Source organism: Leopardus geoffroyi, chromosome C2 (genome assembly GCF_018350155.1).
Source record: "Leopardus geoffroyi isolate Oge1 chromosome C2, O.geoffroyi_Oge1_pat1.0, whole genome shotgun sequence".
NCBI lineage: Eukaryota > Metazoa > Chordata > Mammalia > Carnivora > Felidae > Leopardus > Leopardus geoffroyi.
Genome location: NC_059333.1, coordinates 69,252,922 through 69,267,780, shown reverse-complemented (window position 1 = coordinate 69,267,780; position 14,859 = coordinate 69,252,922). Strand labels below are relative to the sequence as shown.

The 14,859-nt window shown below is 39.6% G+C and overlaps 1 protein-coding gene across 3 annotated transcripts in view; it reads left to right on the top strand.

Annotated features, from left to right (window-relative positions):
• The first annotated feature begins 15 nt into the window (after nucleotides 1–15).
• Nucleotides 16–14,859, top strand: part of HACD2 (3-hydroxyacyl-CoA dehydratase 2) — a 104,677-nt gene continuing 89,833 nt past the window's right edge. The window contains exons 1-2 of one of the 3 annotated variants that reach the window (XM_045502298.1): nucleotides 16–235; nucleotides 2,925–3,042. In XM_045502298.1, coding sequence (XP_045358254.1) covers nucleotides 81–235; nucleotides 2,925–3,042 — 273 coding nt within the window. In that variant the 5' untranslated portion in view covers nucleotides 16–80. The remainder of the gene's footprint in view (nucleotides 236–2,924; nucleotides 3,043–14,859) is intronic. The other 2 variants (XM_045502300.1, XR_006718365.1) reach the window with 2 other exon arrangements.

The window sequence follows — 14,859 nt, the reverse complement described above, 5'->3', positions numbered from 1 at the left end:
CGTCCCTCCCTCCGCCTCCTCTCAGTACCGAGTCCGGGCGGTGGTGTTCTCGCAGGGAGAGCGTGCTCGGGGCCCTTGACATGGCGGCAGCGGCGGCTACTGCAGCGACAAAGGGGAATGGGGGTGGGGGGGGACGGGCCGGAGCCGGCGAAGCTGGCGGCGCGCGGAAAAAGAAGGGCCCAGGGCCTCTGGCCACGGCGTACCTGGTCATCTACAATGTGGTGATGACGGCGGGGTGAGGCCAGGGCTCGGGGAGGCGGGGAGCGAGCCTGGCCGGGGAGGGGGCTCTGCGGCCGGCGGGGCCTCCGGGCCCCCGCGCAGCGCAGCCCGGGCGGTGGGTGTCTGGGTCCGGGCTCCGGGGCACTGTGGGCAGCCGAGCGCTGAGCCGGCCCGGGTGCCTGCCCGGAACTCCCGTCTGGGCGAGGGGCCGAGCAAGTTCTCAGGGACTGGGTGTGCCCGAGCTGGAGTTCCCGGGCACCAAGGGGGTACGGGTTTGAAAGCCGCCCTGGGGCTGGTCCCCAGGGCCTTGGAAGGACGGGTGGGCTGGCCAGGGGTCGGCCATCCTGCAGCGCGGAGGAGAGCTCTGGCGGCAAGTCACGAATGCGAGCCATTTCCCTCAAGGGGAGTGGAGGGAGCTGTGGCTGCAGAGTGACCATATATTTAGGCGGCTGTTTTCAAAATCCAGACTGAGCTTTAATCTGAAAGGTAGTGGAAAAGCGTTCAAAGTTTTTGACCAGTGACATGAGCAGAGCTGTGCTTTAGATGAGTTGAGACTTTTTAGGAGGGATTGGGGTAAGGAAGAAGGAATTGGGGAGGAGGGCAATAGACCCTCCAAACTGGTTTTACCTTCTCTTGTTTCTCCCTCATTTCAGCTCATCCCTTGCCTCAGCAGGTTTAGTTCTAGTTCTGACACTAACTAGCTATGTGACCTTGGATAAATCACTTTGCTTTTCTTGTCCTCTGTTTCTCATCTGTAAAACTAAAGAATTTGGGTTAGGTGGGCTCCAAGGTTCCTCCAATTCTTTGATCCCATAGTTTTGGTGAGGAAGATCACAGGATCAGACTATTTGTTGTTGTTGTTTTTTTAAGATTTTATTTTTAAGTGATCTGCACCCAACGTGGTGGGTCTCAAACTTAGAACCCTAAGATCAAGAGTCGCATGCTCTGCCAGCAGCCAGCCAGGCGCCCCTGTTACGTATTTTTAATTCGTATTCATTTGTAAAAGATTTTCCCTAACATTTTATTATGAAAATACTTAAAGATGCAGAAAAGTTTAAAGAACTCTATGGTGAACATCTAGTTTTATTTATTTTTAAAATAGGTACTACATTGGCAGGTGTGTAATTCAAAATATTACCTGAGAGCATACAGTGAAACTATTCCCTCTCACCCTTCATTTCCACCCAGATCCCCTCCCTGGAGGCAGCTAATTTTGTGATGCTTTCACATCTTCACATGCTGATACAAGCAAATATGTACACACACACACACACACACACACACACACACACACACACACACACCCTTTTTTAAAAATGCTAATGTCATGTTAGCATTTTAGCACCTTGCATTTTTCACCCAAATATATATAGAGAGAGGTTTGTGGACTTGATTGTTTTATTAGAAATGGCTGGTGTTGAAATGTAGTTTCAAAGAGATGGTGACTTGCTTGACTAGCTTGAGATCATGGAACTTGTTAGCCGGAGATCTATATCTAGAATCTATTTCTCTTGACTCACAGGCCAGTGAAGAAATACTACAGATGCAAGTTTTCTTTATCACATAAATCGTCACAGAGTGACTTTTAAAAGAACATTCTGGAATATGTGTGTATTTATATCTATATGTAAATTCTTATCAGCAAGGGCATTAATGAAAGCATTGGACTGGAAAGAGATTTTAAGGTTCATTGGGGAAAAAGGAAAGAAGCCTTTATTCCTAGGTGATAGAGAGTAGGAAGTGGTGTCTTAAGCCAAGAAGAGAAATTGGGATTTTGAGAATAAAGTAGGCTTTTTTTTTTTTTTCTTTTTTGTAGGCTGCTAATGTTGAGACAGTTACACCATTCAAGAATTCATTTCTTTTACAAATTCTTATTTGATGTCTTTGTATGATAGTTTCTGGAAATAACATAGATCATATATCCCACTGCCTGGTTGAGATTGTACATTATTTAGGTAAACCTATTGTTGCTTTCAAGGAGACATACCTTAATAATAAACGTCCATTTGTTTCACTATGGAGCTTAACAAAAAACTACAGGGCCTGAGAAATTCATTTTTGAGAAGGACACAACAGAAATGTAACATTCCCAGTGATAGGCCTAAGTGTTTCCCTGTTTTGTGTTTTGTATTGATCTGGATTAATTGATTTTGGGAAATTGAGCTAAAAATCCTTTTTTCTTTAAAAAACCCACCTTTTATTCTTATTTCATTTGCAATTTTAAAAGAATAGGGTATAGGTATGTTTCTGTGAGATACTTGTGACAATAGTTTAAAACCTCTTTTCTCCTCCCTATTATTATTACAGACCCTCTGACTGCACAGGCCACTTAAAATTTTCCTTTAACAGCTTTTTTTTTTCTCTTGTCTTAGACATTCTGGCACTTAATTTAGCTGCTCAAGGACCAATTTAGCTTATTCTCTTCATTTTGGCCTTGTTCTCAACAGGAAAGTTTGCCAGAAAGCTGAGCTCCAGATGGGTGAGGTGCCACTGTGCTTTTGCAGAGCACTCTTGGTTGGGTGTTGGTGGTGGTGCATTACAGCTTGGCATTTGAGGGCCATAGTTGATAAATCCAGGATGCTGATTCTTCAGGTCACCTTTAGCAGTATCTGTTGTTGCCAAATTTTCAATTACCTCAGATCCCCACTTTTTTTTTTTTTTTTTTTCTTTCTCTAATGGCTCTTTTTTTCCCCTCTTTTTCACAGGTGGCTTGTTATAGCAGTTGGTCTGGTCAGAGCATACCTGGCTAAGGGTAGCTATCATAGCCTTTATTATTCCATTGAAAAGCCTTTGAAATTCTTCCAAACTGGAGCCTTATTGGAGGTAGGTACTCAGATTTGTTGTTGTTATTGGTTTCCATCGTGATAAAATAAGAAACACGCTACTGAATTATATTGAAGGAGCCATAACTCTGTTGGATTTCCTTTAAATTTGAGAACTTGCCTCATAGCATACTATAATGTTGATGACCAGATTTATCTTTGTGACATTCTGGATAAGGCAAAATCTCATTGAATTTGTATTACCTGGAATATATTTTACATCCAACTTCTATTGGAAATCAAATGAAACAAGCTTATAAGAGGATTGTTTTTAATTCTAGGGAAATCCTAGGGAAGTGTTAGCAAACTCAGATACTCTCAGCAGCCAGCTTATGATGGAAACATTGAAGCTGGTAAGTGTAGGATGTTAGGAATGGTAGATCTAAGAAACAGTAGAGCCTATATAAATGCATCAAAAAATTGTTTTAAATAAATGTTCATTAATTTCCCTGTATGAAGAATAACACGTATCTAGTCCTGTCTCCTGTGTTCAGTATATGTTAGAGTTTTTGAGTTGCGAGTGACAAAAACTCAATGCAAACTATTCTGAGCAAAAAAGGAATTTACTGGCTTTATAGTTGATAAAAATAAAGGGTTAACTTACAGAATCAAAGGGACCAGCTCAGTTATGAGACCCCAGGATCGGATTGGACTTTGTCAGACTCTTTCCACCTCTCATCTGTGTTTATGTCTGTTTCTCTTTGAATGTTGGTCTAAGGCTCCCTTACTATAGACTGCCTTCTCCACATGGAGAAGTTCTAGGGAAGGGTTCTGGTTGACCTTACTTAGACCAGTCACTCTTGCCTGTGATGTGAGATAGTTGATTAGCCAGGTCTAGGATATAAGCCCATCCTTCTGGCCAAAGGGACTATAAGCTTTGTTAATGGAAAAGGAGGTATAGGGTAGCTTTGGGCGCATAGTTCATTATGGTTGCAACAAAGATCTGGTATTCCATTTCATTTCACTTAGCCTCCAGGACAAGCCCATCATGTCATTTGGAAGGTTATTACCTTTCACCTCCAGGAAATGACATGCAACACCTTAAGCTCCCACCTTCACGTTTGAAAGCAGAAAGTTGTTTTCATTTTTTTTCCCTCTCAGCAGAGGTTTCAATACTGTCCATATGTACATGTTTTAGGCGGATGGTATGGAAAAGTGAGCTTCCGGCTGTGAATCCAAGTACCCGTATTGTAACTCTGCTGGTTTTACCAACTAACTCTGTGATTTTGAGCAAGTCATTTACTTCTTGTCCACAGCTTCTTCTCATTTGAAATAACTAGGTTAAAGTCGATTTCCAAAGCCCCTTCCTGCCCTAACAGTTTGAGTCTGAGGAAACTTCAGCAAATCCTTGTGTGGGCCATTTGTTAAACTTCGAGTTTTGAATTTTTTTGGAAAGAGCCAAAGTAAGTAGTACCTTGCCTCTCAGAGCTTGGGCCAGCACAATTCTCTCTAGCTGTAAAGAAGCAAGTTTGGAGCCAGGACCATGAGAAACTTGCCCCAGTGCTTGGCACAGTACGCAGGTGTGCCCAATTAGAATATTTCATTAATTTAAAGGGGTTCTATCTCTGTAAGACTTTGTAATAATAGAGGTATAATTTTTAAAATTTCAGTATGTCTCAGGGAAGGTAGTGACATTAAATATGTTATACACAAAATCCACTCAGGAACCAAATCTTACATTTTGAAGGATTAGCTCATTTATCCCTATAGAATTCTGAACACGGATTTAAGAAAACATTTTGGATTTTTGGTTTTATCTCTGTTATCCTCACTCAGAACCAATTAGGTGACAAATCCTGGATTTAATTTTGGGAAAAGGATTTTGCAAAATGAAGTGAGGGCTCCCAGGAATAGCAGGGAATTAGCTGTGTAGTTGTCAGTCACGGCAGTAGACCCCTCAGCCTGGGGCAAGAGAGTAGGCTTATGAAAAGTGCATTTACTGAGTGGTCGGTGAAAGGCTATTTCATGTCTACTCCACCTGCGTCCTAGAATAATTACGTGTGCACAGTGTTGTTGAATTATAGATTAGTTATCCTCATGGGAATTATTAGTGTTTGACAATATATCTTTTTTGCAAGGGGAGAAAAGGAGAAAATGACCCCAGGGAGGTTGCTCATTTATACCTCTGTATGCTGAATGTCATTATAATTTTGTTTTATTGAAGGATAATTAGCATACAGTGTTAATAGTTTCAGGTGTGAAATATAGTGATTCAGCAGTTCTATATATTACTCAGTGCTTATCAATATAAGTGTACTCTTAATCTCCTTTATCTGTTTCACCCGTCTCCCCCCAACCTCTGGCAACCACCAGTTTGTTCTCTGTATTCAAGAGTCTGTTGGCGGTTTTTTTATTTCCTAATATCCTGTGTCTTAGACTTTTATTTTCCTCTGTCTCTTGCATTTTTTGCCTTATTTTAAATTATAATTCTAGTATATTAATACACAATGTTGTATTAGTTTCGGTGTACAATATAATAATTCAGCAATTCTGTGCATTACTTAGTGCTCGTCGTGATAACTATACTTTTAATACCCTTCACCTATTTCACCCTTCCCCCCACCCACCTTCCCTCTGGTAACTATCAGTTTGTCCTCTCTAATTAAGAGTCTGTTTTTTGGGTTGTCTTTTTTTTCTTTGCTTGTTTGTTTTGTTTCTTAAATCCCACATATGAGTGAAATCATATGGTACTTGTCTTTCTCTACCTGACTTACTTCACTTAACGTAATACTCTCTAAAATCATCCATGTTGTTGCAGATGGCAAGATCTCTTTCGTTTTTATGGCTGAGTAATGTAATATATGTAAATGTATATATATATATAATATTGTATGTATATATAATATTATATCATTGTATACGTATACTACTATAAATGAGGTTACTTGTATCTTTGAATGCTGAGTGTTAGTAGATTTTGTGGGAGTTTGCTTAAAAAGCAAATGGAGATTACTTGTTATTTGCAACAAACTTCAAATTTTTTTAGGAAAATGTAACACTATGCTTTTCAAAAGATTTAAAAACATATGCCAGGCAAGTGCAAATGGGATGAAGTAGTATAATAAAGTAAACGATTTTGCTTCTGAGGAAATTAAATAATGTCTTGCAAAATGGGTGTATAGATATACTGAGTCAGTGATACAATAATGTACCTTCCAACTTTCTTGTCATGTTTCTAACTTTTTAAATCCAACAGCACGGTTATTTTAAATTTTTTTTTTTTTCAACATTTATTTATTTTTGGGACAGAGAGAGACAGAGCATGAACGGGGGAGGGGCAGAGAGAGAGGGAGACACAGAACCGGAAACAGGCTCCAGGCTCTGAGCCATCAGCCCAGAGCCTGACGCGGGGCTCGAACTCACGGACCGCGAGATCGTGACCTGGCTGAAGTCGGACGCTCAACCGACTGCGCCACCCAGGCGCCCCGGGAAGGGCTAATTTCTAGAAAAAAGGGTACTAGGTGGAAAGCCCAGTAAGTATTTACCAAGGCACTGAAACACAGTACAACCAAAATTATAACGTTTGAAATGATTTATAAATTGACAGAAGATGAAATATACTGATAATCTTGTGAGCCAGGAGGTCAGTGAATGAATATAGTGTGTCTTGAATTGAATCTTGAGTAATCCTGAGAGCTAATTAACATATGTAGGAAAAATATATTTTAAAAATGTCATTCGTGGGTAAACAAATTTCCATACCATAAAATTAACGAATTGGTGATACATGTTATGACACAGATGAATCTTGAAAACATTATGCTATATGAAAGAAGCCAGACACAAAACACCACACATTATGTGATTCTATTTATATGAAATGTCCAGAGAGGCAAATCCATTGAGACAGAAAGTAGATTAGTGGTTGCCAGGGGCTGTGGGGAGGACAGAATAGGGAGTGACTGCTAATTGGCGCCCCTGCATCAATTTTTTAAAAATTCATCTATAATAAGCTGTGGGTAAATTTTCTTCTTCATTTCTGTTTTTGATCTGTGATATTCATTGATAAGGATAGACTGCCTTTCCAGCTTTGTTAGAGTTGAGTTAAAGGTTAGAATTTAGTAGATTGATGTTGTATTATGACAGTTTAAAATTATTTCTGAGATGGGGCGCCTGGGTGGCGCAGTCGGTTAAGCGTCCGACTTCAGTCAGGTCACGATCTCCCGGTCCGTGAGTTCGAGCCCCGCGTCGGGCTCTGGGCTGATGGCTCAGAGCCTGGAGCCTGTTTCCGATTCTGTGTCTCCCTCTCTCTCTGCCCCTCCCCGTTCATGCTCTGTCTCTCTCTGTCCCAAAAATAAATAAACGTTGAAAAAAATAAAATAAAATAAAATAAAATAAAATAAAATAAAATTATTTCTGAGAGAATTTGGATTCAGTTAACATAAGACTATAATTATAGCAAAGACACTTAAATACTCATGATTGGATATACTTCAGTGATTGGCAGTGTGATTCCAGTGGTTTAAGAATGGCTCTGCAAAGACATTAATTGTTGAGACTGAAATAGAGCATCATCAACATATGTACATCACTATATATATCACTTACCTACCACTGTCCAGCTGGGAATGCCTACTGGACCACAGGAATTCCTTTTCTTCCCATTCTCTTCCAGATCCTTCTATTGTTTGGAACCCCCTCACCTACAAAAAAAACAAAAAACAAAAAAAAAAAAAAAATAAAAGAAAACACCCCAGTCTCACTTGTGATCTTTTCTTAGAGTTTGTCTAGGGCTGAGTCTGCAGTGGCACAACTAGTTCCAGAGAAGCAGTGGAGGAGAGTGGACAGTTTTTGTTGTGTCTTCTTACCCTACTACCATTTTCCAAGCCCCATCTCTGTAATCTGTTCTGACTCATCGTGCTTCATCTTTCAACTGCCTTCAGACCTTTTAATGACATATTCAGGAAGCTGATTTTGATTATTTCTCTAAAATAAAGCAAAATGTTAAGAACTTGTAGTGTCCATAAGAAGAAGGGTGCTCCCAGCTTGTCTTCCTGCCAGTTTTTCTGTCTGTTTACCTCAAATGGTAGATGACTTTTTTTTTTTAATGTTTACTTATTTATCTTTGAGAGGGAGAAAGAGAGCACGTGCATGCCTGGGAAGAGGGTCAGAGAGAGAAGAGAGAGAGAATCCCAAGCAGGCTCCATGCTGCTCATATGGGGCTTGATCCCACAAACGGGAGATCATGACTTCAGCTGAAATCAGGAGTTGGATGCTTGACCAACTGAGCCACCAGGCTCCCCTAGATGACTTTTTTCCCATAGGGATGCTTGGAGGTTATGTTCTGTGGCATTATTTAAAAAAAAAAAATTTTTTTTTTCAACGTTTATTTATTTTTGGGACAGAGAGAGACAGAGCATGAACGGGGGAGGGGCAGAGAGAGAGGGAGACGCAGAATCGGAAACAGGCTCCAGGCTCTGAGCCATCAGCCCAGAGCCTGACGCGGGGCTTGAACTCACGGACCGCGAGATCGTGACCTGGCTGAAGTCGGACACTTAACCGACTGCGCCACCCGGGCGCCTCCCCAAAAAATTTTTTTTTAATGTTTATTTATTTTTGAGAGAGAGAGAGAGACACAGAATCCGAAGTAGGCTCCAGGCTCTGAGCTGTCAGCACAAAGCCTGACGTGGGGCTTGAACTCATGGAACCGTGAGATCGTGACCCGAGCCGAAGTTGGCCACTTAACCGATTGAGCCACCCAGGTGCCCACCCCTCTTTGGTAGTATTAATATGGTAGTATGCTTCAGGAACATCATTGGTTAAGTTTACTTTTGTGTACTTGTCTGGGGACATGACCACCATCTGTAATATATTTCCTCCTCGTGAAAACATGCTAACTTCTCAAAAATAATAATTTAAAAAGGAAATTTTGAAACACAAGCTAAATGTACATTTTAGACTACCTTTATTCTGAAGACTTGTTTTGAGAAAACAGACCTATAAAAGAGACCTCTGAAATGCTCACAGAGCAATCATAGTGGGGATATTTCACAAAAACAGAAATGACAACAAACCTCAGACAAAGTAGCTTCAAAAACACTGAAAACCAGAGGTAAACTAGGGAACTTGGGTGTAATTAATGTCACAACGTTAGAAGGGAAGAGGGATCCTGTGGGAAACAGGAGCCCACCCACACAGGCCTTCCTGCTTGATGACTCAAGCAAATAGAAGAAAATTGATATGGCATTCAAACAGGTGAGACAGCTAATGGCAATAGAAAGGAATGGACAGAACATTTTTTTTAAGTGAACTAAAAATATAGGTGGTGTCAGTACAGGGCAGGAAGGAGGCCATAGTGCAGAGAAAGTAGGTGATACTAAAGATCAAGAAAAGGCAAGAATTCCCAGTTATAGGCTGAGATTAAATAGATTGCAGAGCAGAAGCCATTGAGAATGTTCAGAATTCACCATTTCGAATATAAAAAAGAACATTATAAAATATGTAGTGCCAAGCAGATCATACGTGTTGGTGGATTAGCTAACGTGTGAATGATTGTCTGAACAATAGGAAAACGAAATATATGAGAAAGTAGTGAAATTCAACAGACAAATAATAATGCAATAGAACTGATGTATCTGGATTGAGGGTATACAACTTGTTCAAAAAGTAAGGTTGGAACAACAACAATACAAAAGGTTGGAACATGTAACTCATAATCAGGAAAAATTCTAGAAAACTTTTCTGAATTTGAAAGACCAACTCAGTATGCTTATTGAGAGTATTTGGAGTTCCACATTGGAGCTGTTTTTCAAGAAAAAAAATCCTTTCCCTTTTTAGGCACCTATTTGTTAAATTTTTAAACTCAAAACAAAGATTAGCAATTTCCAGCAGAAAAGAGATCTTAAAATGTTACAGTTAAACAGCCTAAGGCCCTAGACTTTGAAGAATAAAAAAATTCACATGAAGCTAGGAGAAAGCATTAGGTTCCTGGGTAACCTTGCAATTTCCTACAGATGGAGACAATTTGAGAATACCTACAAAAAGGGATAAAACTTTGGAAAAGCCTTATCAAAGGGTATTTAGCTCTTATGTAAATAAAATTAACTAAGTCTTTAGAGTAGCAATGTTCTGAATCTGTGCAGTTTGATACAGCAGCCACTATCACATGTGGCTATTGAGCCCTTGAAATGGGGCTGATGGGACTGAGAAACTTGAGTTTTAAGTTTTATTTATTTTTAGTTTAAATTTCAATAGGCACATGTGGGTAGTGGCCACTCCACTGGACAGCATAGCTTTAGAGCATGATCCGGATTGCAAGGTGTCCATTTGGCATTTGATAAGATAATTCATATCTGACCCAAGTAGAATGAAATAGGAAGGAGAGTAAAGAAGCAAAGGGAGACAAACTTAACAGTGTAAATTCTGTGTCACTCCAGAATTTAAATTCCTAATTCATAAGGTGAAAATAATAAGAACAATTATTAGACTATGTTGATGTGTTTAGATTAGGAAAAATAGGAAAAAAGCAAATTGCAGGTAATGGGAGAGGTATGGAAGGGTATGTATAAAGCTGCTACTGGTGCTTATCCCCATGGAAAGGTGTGGGATTTGGGGGAGAATAAAAGGGAACTTCTCCTTTTTACTCTCTATACTTCAATGTGTGCTTATATATCACTTCCGTGACTCTTGAAGTAAAAGGGAAGGTATAATAAACGTAATACGTGGGACGCTTGGGTAGCTCAGTCAGTTGAACATCTGACTCTTGATTTTGGCTCAGGTCATGACCCCAGCATCATGGGATTGAGCCCTACATGGGGCTCTGTGCTGAGCATGGAGGCTGCTTAAGGTTCCCTCTGCTCCTCTTCCCTGCTCACGCTCACTGTCTCTCTCTCTCAAAAATAAAAAAATAAATAAAAATAAAAAATAAAGGTAACATGTAATACAATATAATAGGAAACAAAAAGAGAAAAATAAGATTAAAACATTTTTTGAAAAAAGAAGAAAATAGGCAGCTTAGATAGATTACCTTGTCACTTAAAATGATGTACAGAATTTTACATCTGTTGCGAAAAAAGAAAAAGGAAAGGGACGCCTGGGTGGGCTCAACTGATTGAGTGCCTGACTCTTGATTTCTGTTCAGGTCATGATCTCACGGTTGTTGGGCTTCAAGCGGGGTGTGGAGCCTGCTTAAGATTCTTTCTCTGTCTCTCTCCCTCTCCCCCTACTCTCAAAAAAAATAATAAAAAATAAAAAAACGAACAATAACAGTAAACCTACAAGATGACCAAGTATAGCACAAATGTATCATTTCTACTATTTATACAAATAGATTCATTAATTTTATCAAAATAAAAAGGGATACTGATGGTTAACATTTTAAAAAACAAAATTCAGCAACCTGTTGCCTATAAAAGACAAGCTTATTGAAGGACAAACCAGCCTGCCGTGACCAAGCATACAAGAAAAACAGGACCTCCCAGTTACAGCATAAGATAAAGTTGATAGCAGAGCAGAAGCCAAAGGGAGACTGGCAGAGTTCACAGTTTGTCATGCAGGAGGAACATGGCAGACATGTTGGTGGAATTAGTTGATGGGTAAATGATTATCATAGAAAAGCTGGCAGAAATGTTACAGAAGTAAAATTAGAATTGTACTTAAGAAGTGTCACGGTATATGTAAAAGAACACTGGAGACAAGAAATTTGGGTACTGAGACTTTACCTTAAGTGTTTTCCCAGTTTTAAGTTCAGTGAGGCTTCAGCATTTCATTATCAGATTATAAAAATAAAACAGATTGGGTGCCTGGGTACCCCAGTTGGTTGAGCATCTGACTTTGGCTTAGGTCGTGCTCTTGCGATTCATGAGTTCGAGCTCCACTCCACTTTTGATTCTCTGTCCCCCTCTCACTTTCCGTCCCCTGCTTCCATGCTCTTAAAAAAAAAAAAAGAAAGAAAGTAACGAATTGATAAATTATAGAGGTTAGTATAGTAAGAAAGGTAAAATTAAGTGACAAAGAGAAGATAATGGTAATTAAGGAAATTTCACCTGTTTTCTCCTTTAAAAATGACATCAAAGGGTTTTGAAAACAAGTTTAGATTGGAGTCTTTCAGGGAGTCCAGTAAATACCCCCTTTTTCTTGCTTATGTTTTGAACATTGGGAAATAACTCAAAGGAATTGAATAAGGATCCTAAAAACTTTATTAGCAATAAAGGCCTGATAGTAGCTGTAAGACAGGTAAACTTGTCTTACTGCATGTAGTGCATTTGTTTATTGTTGTAGTCAATTTTTGGCAAATTTCTAGTATTTGTAGTCAAGGATGTCCTATTTCAAACAGTGAAACGTGAACATACAATTGCTAAAATAAACATATACTGTAAGCGTATTAGAAAATCAATTCCCATAAGCAGATACTGAGGAATCTGAGAGTCTCCGGGTCTCCTGCTGCACCTGTTGATACCAGAAAGCATTTAGCTTTTATAAGACCCTATCAGGATCATGTAGATCTATTGGGAAGAATATGGATTTTATGATGGAGGCTGTGTGTTAGTGTGCAAGCTAAACAGATTTGCTAACTGAACTCCAGAATTAGATCACCACCCACCCTATCCTAGGCAGCAGCGGCCCCGGGTGGTGAGGAGTAAATAGAGAACTTGAAGTTCTTTGTGAAAACCCCAGGGTAGAGCTGAGTCGAGCATTCCCCACCTATTCTTCCCAAATTTACTGCTCAGATGAGTCATTCTTCCTTTCCTGGGGTGAAGTGATTAGCAGGTGGAGAGAGACCAGAAATATTTGGGGAGATAACCCTTCTCATAGAAGTCAGAAGAGATGAAAAGGTGTTTCCCTCTAATCATAAGTTCTATATATTCATTTTAGAAAAAAAAAAAAAACAGATAAGCATAAAGAAGAAAATGGATGGAATCAAAGTTTTAAGAAAATGGAATCATACATACATATAGTATGATGATTTTCAAAACTAACCAGATACTGGTAAACATAACTCAGATTAATTCTGGACCTCTCCACAGTAACATGAATGTGGTAGACATTTCTTGGGGAGCTGCCCAGCTCAGGAGATTTTGTCCTCACTGGAAATTCTCCCAGTTCTATGGCTATACCTCTGTTTCTTGATAGCAATGAAATCTCTACTGCCTCTCAGGCCATGACTGGCTGATCCAGGGGTATACACCTGGCCCACACTACACTTGCCAGATTTTTCTTCTCCCAAGAATTTGGAATTTTGAGTTGAAAGATATTGGGGCCCATTGTAGCCTAGTCACATTAAATCTATGAGCTACAGCTGAGGTCTCCAAAGGTGCCTCAGTTCTGATTCCTCTTGAGATTTGCTAAACTTTATTGTGAGCAAATTTTGATTGCCATAGTCAGTAGAGTTGTAACTAGATGTTTTACAACACCTGAGGGAGTCCAACTCAGTAAAGATTTTTCTTGCATCTATCCTGACTTTTGTATATCCCCCAGGCTAACCACTCTGTAAATATAAATTGATAGTTTTGTAGTACATATTGATACTAAAATATCCTCATGAGAGATTAAGCAAAATCTTATTAAGTTAGAAGAAGGTCGTTGTCTTAATTTTCTATTGCTGCTTCAAAGTCCAGATCTCATGGGCACCTGGGTGGCTCAGTTAGTTAAGTGTCTGTCTTTGGCTCAGGTCATGATCTCCCGGTTTATGAGTTTGAGCCCCACATCAAGCTCTCTGCTGTTAGCGCAGAGCCTGCTTCGGATCCTCTGCCTCCCTCTCTCTCTCTGCCCCTCCTCGTTCTCTCTCTCTCTCTCTCTCTCTCTCTCTCTTTCAAAAATAAACATTTAAAAAATAAAGAAAGATCTCATAAACTTAGCAGCTTGCTTTTAAAATAACACTCATTTATTAACTCATGGTTCTGTAAGTCAAAAGCTGGACTTGGCTGGGTTGTCCACACAGAGTCTCATAAGACTTAAATTAAGGTGTGGGTCAGGCTGGCTCTAATCTCTGGGCTCTAGGGAAGAATCTGCTTATTAGCTCATTCAGCTTGTTGGCAGAATCCAGTTCTTGTGGTTGAAGGTCTGACATCCCGCTTCCCTTGCTGTCAGCTGGAGGTCACTTCCTGCTTCTGCCACCAGCTTTGCTTTTAAAGGGCTCACTTTGTTGGATCAGGTCTATCCATATAATCTCCATATTTTAGAATCAATGGATTTGGGACTTTAATTACATTTGTAAAAGTACCTAGGTTAGTGTTTGGATAACCACCAAATAGGAATCATGGGGAATCATCTTTAGAATTTTGCCTACCACAGTTGATATAAAAAGTGAACCTGAGTGAAATAAAGCTATCATCACAAAATAATTGAGTAATTTGTTCATTCTGCCCATTGTACTCTGTAAGTATTAACACCATTTCCAACTTGCTTATTTAGTTGAAAAGGATTTCAGTACGATAGTGTTGTTATTGCAAAAGCAATGAAATGGACTGAAATGATGTAACAGGGGATTTGAGATTCCTGTTCAGACTTCAGTTACTAAGTTAGTGAAGGTACATGAAATACAGGGATCTCCTTGGATTTTTAAAATATAACTATTTTAATATTTCTTATTAATTGTCTTTTGGGGATTACCATAGTTTTTCAGTTTTATCCTCAAAGTATCCAATCTGTTACACAATTGCTTTATTGCCTTTTGCATTATTGGTTTATTTGTTTTTATCTAATCCATCTCTGCCTTGTTGCACCATTCAAAGAATGTGGACATAAGGATAGGCTTTCTGTGATACTTTCTTCCTACCTTATCTCATGACATAACCTAGAGGATTATTTTGACACCACACTTACAAATGAATAAGACCTGGCTCATTTGTGATGATACTGTACTTTCTTTTTTTTTCTT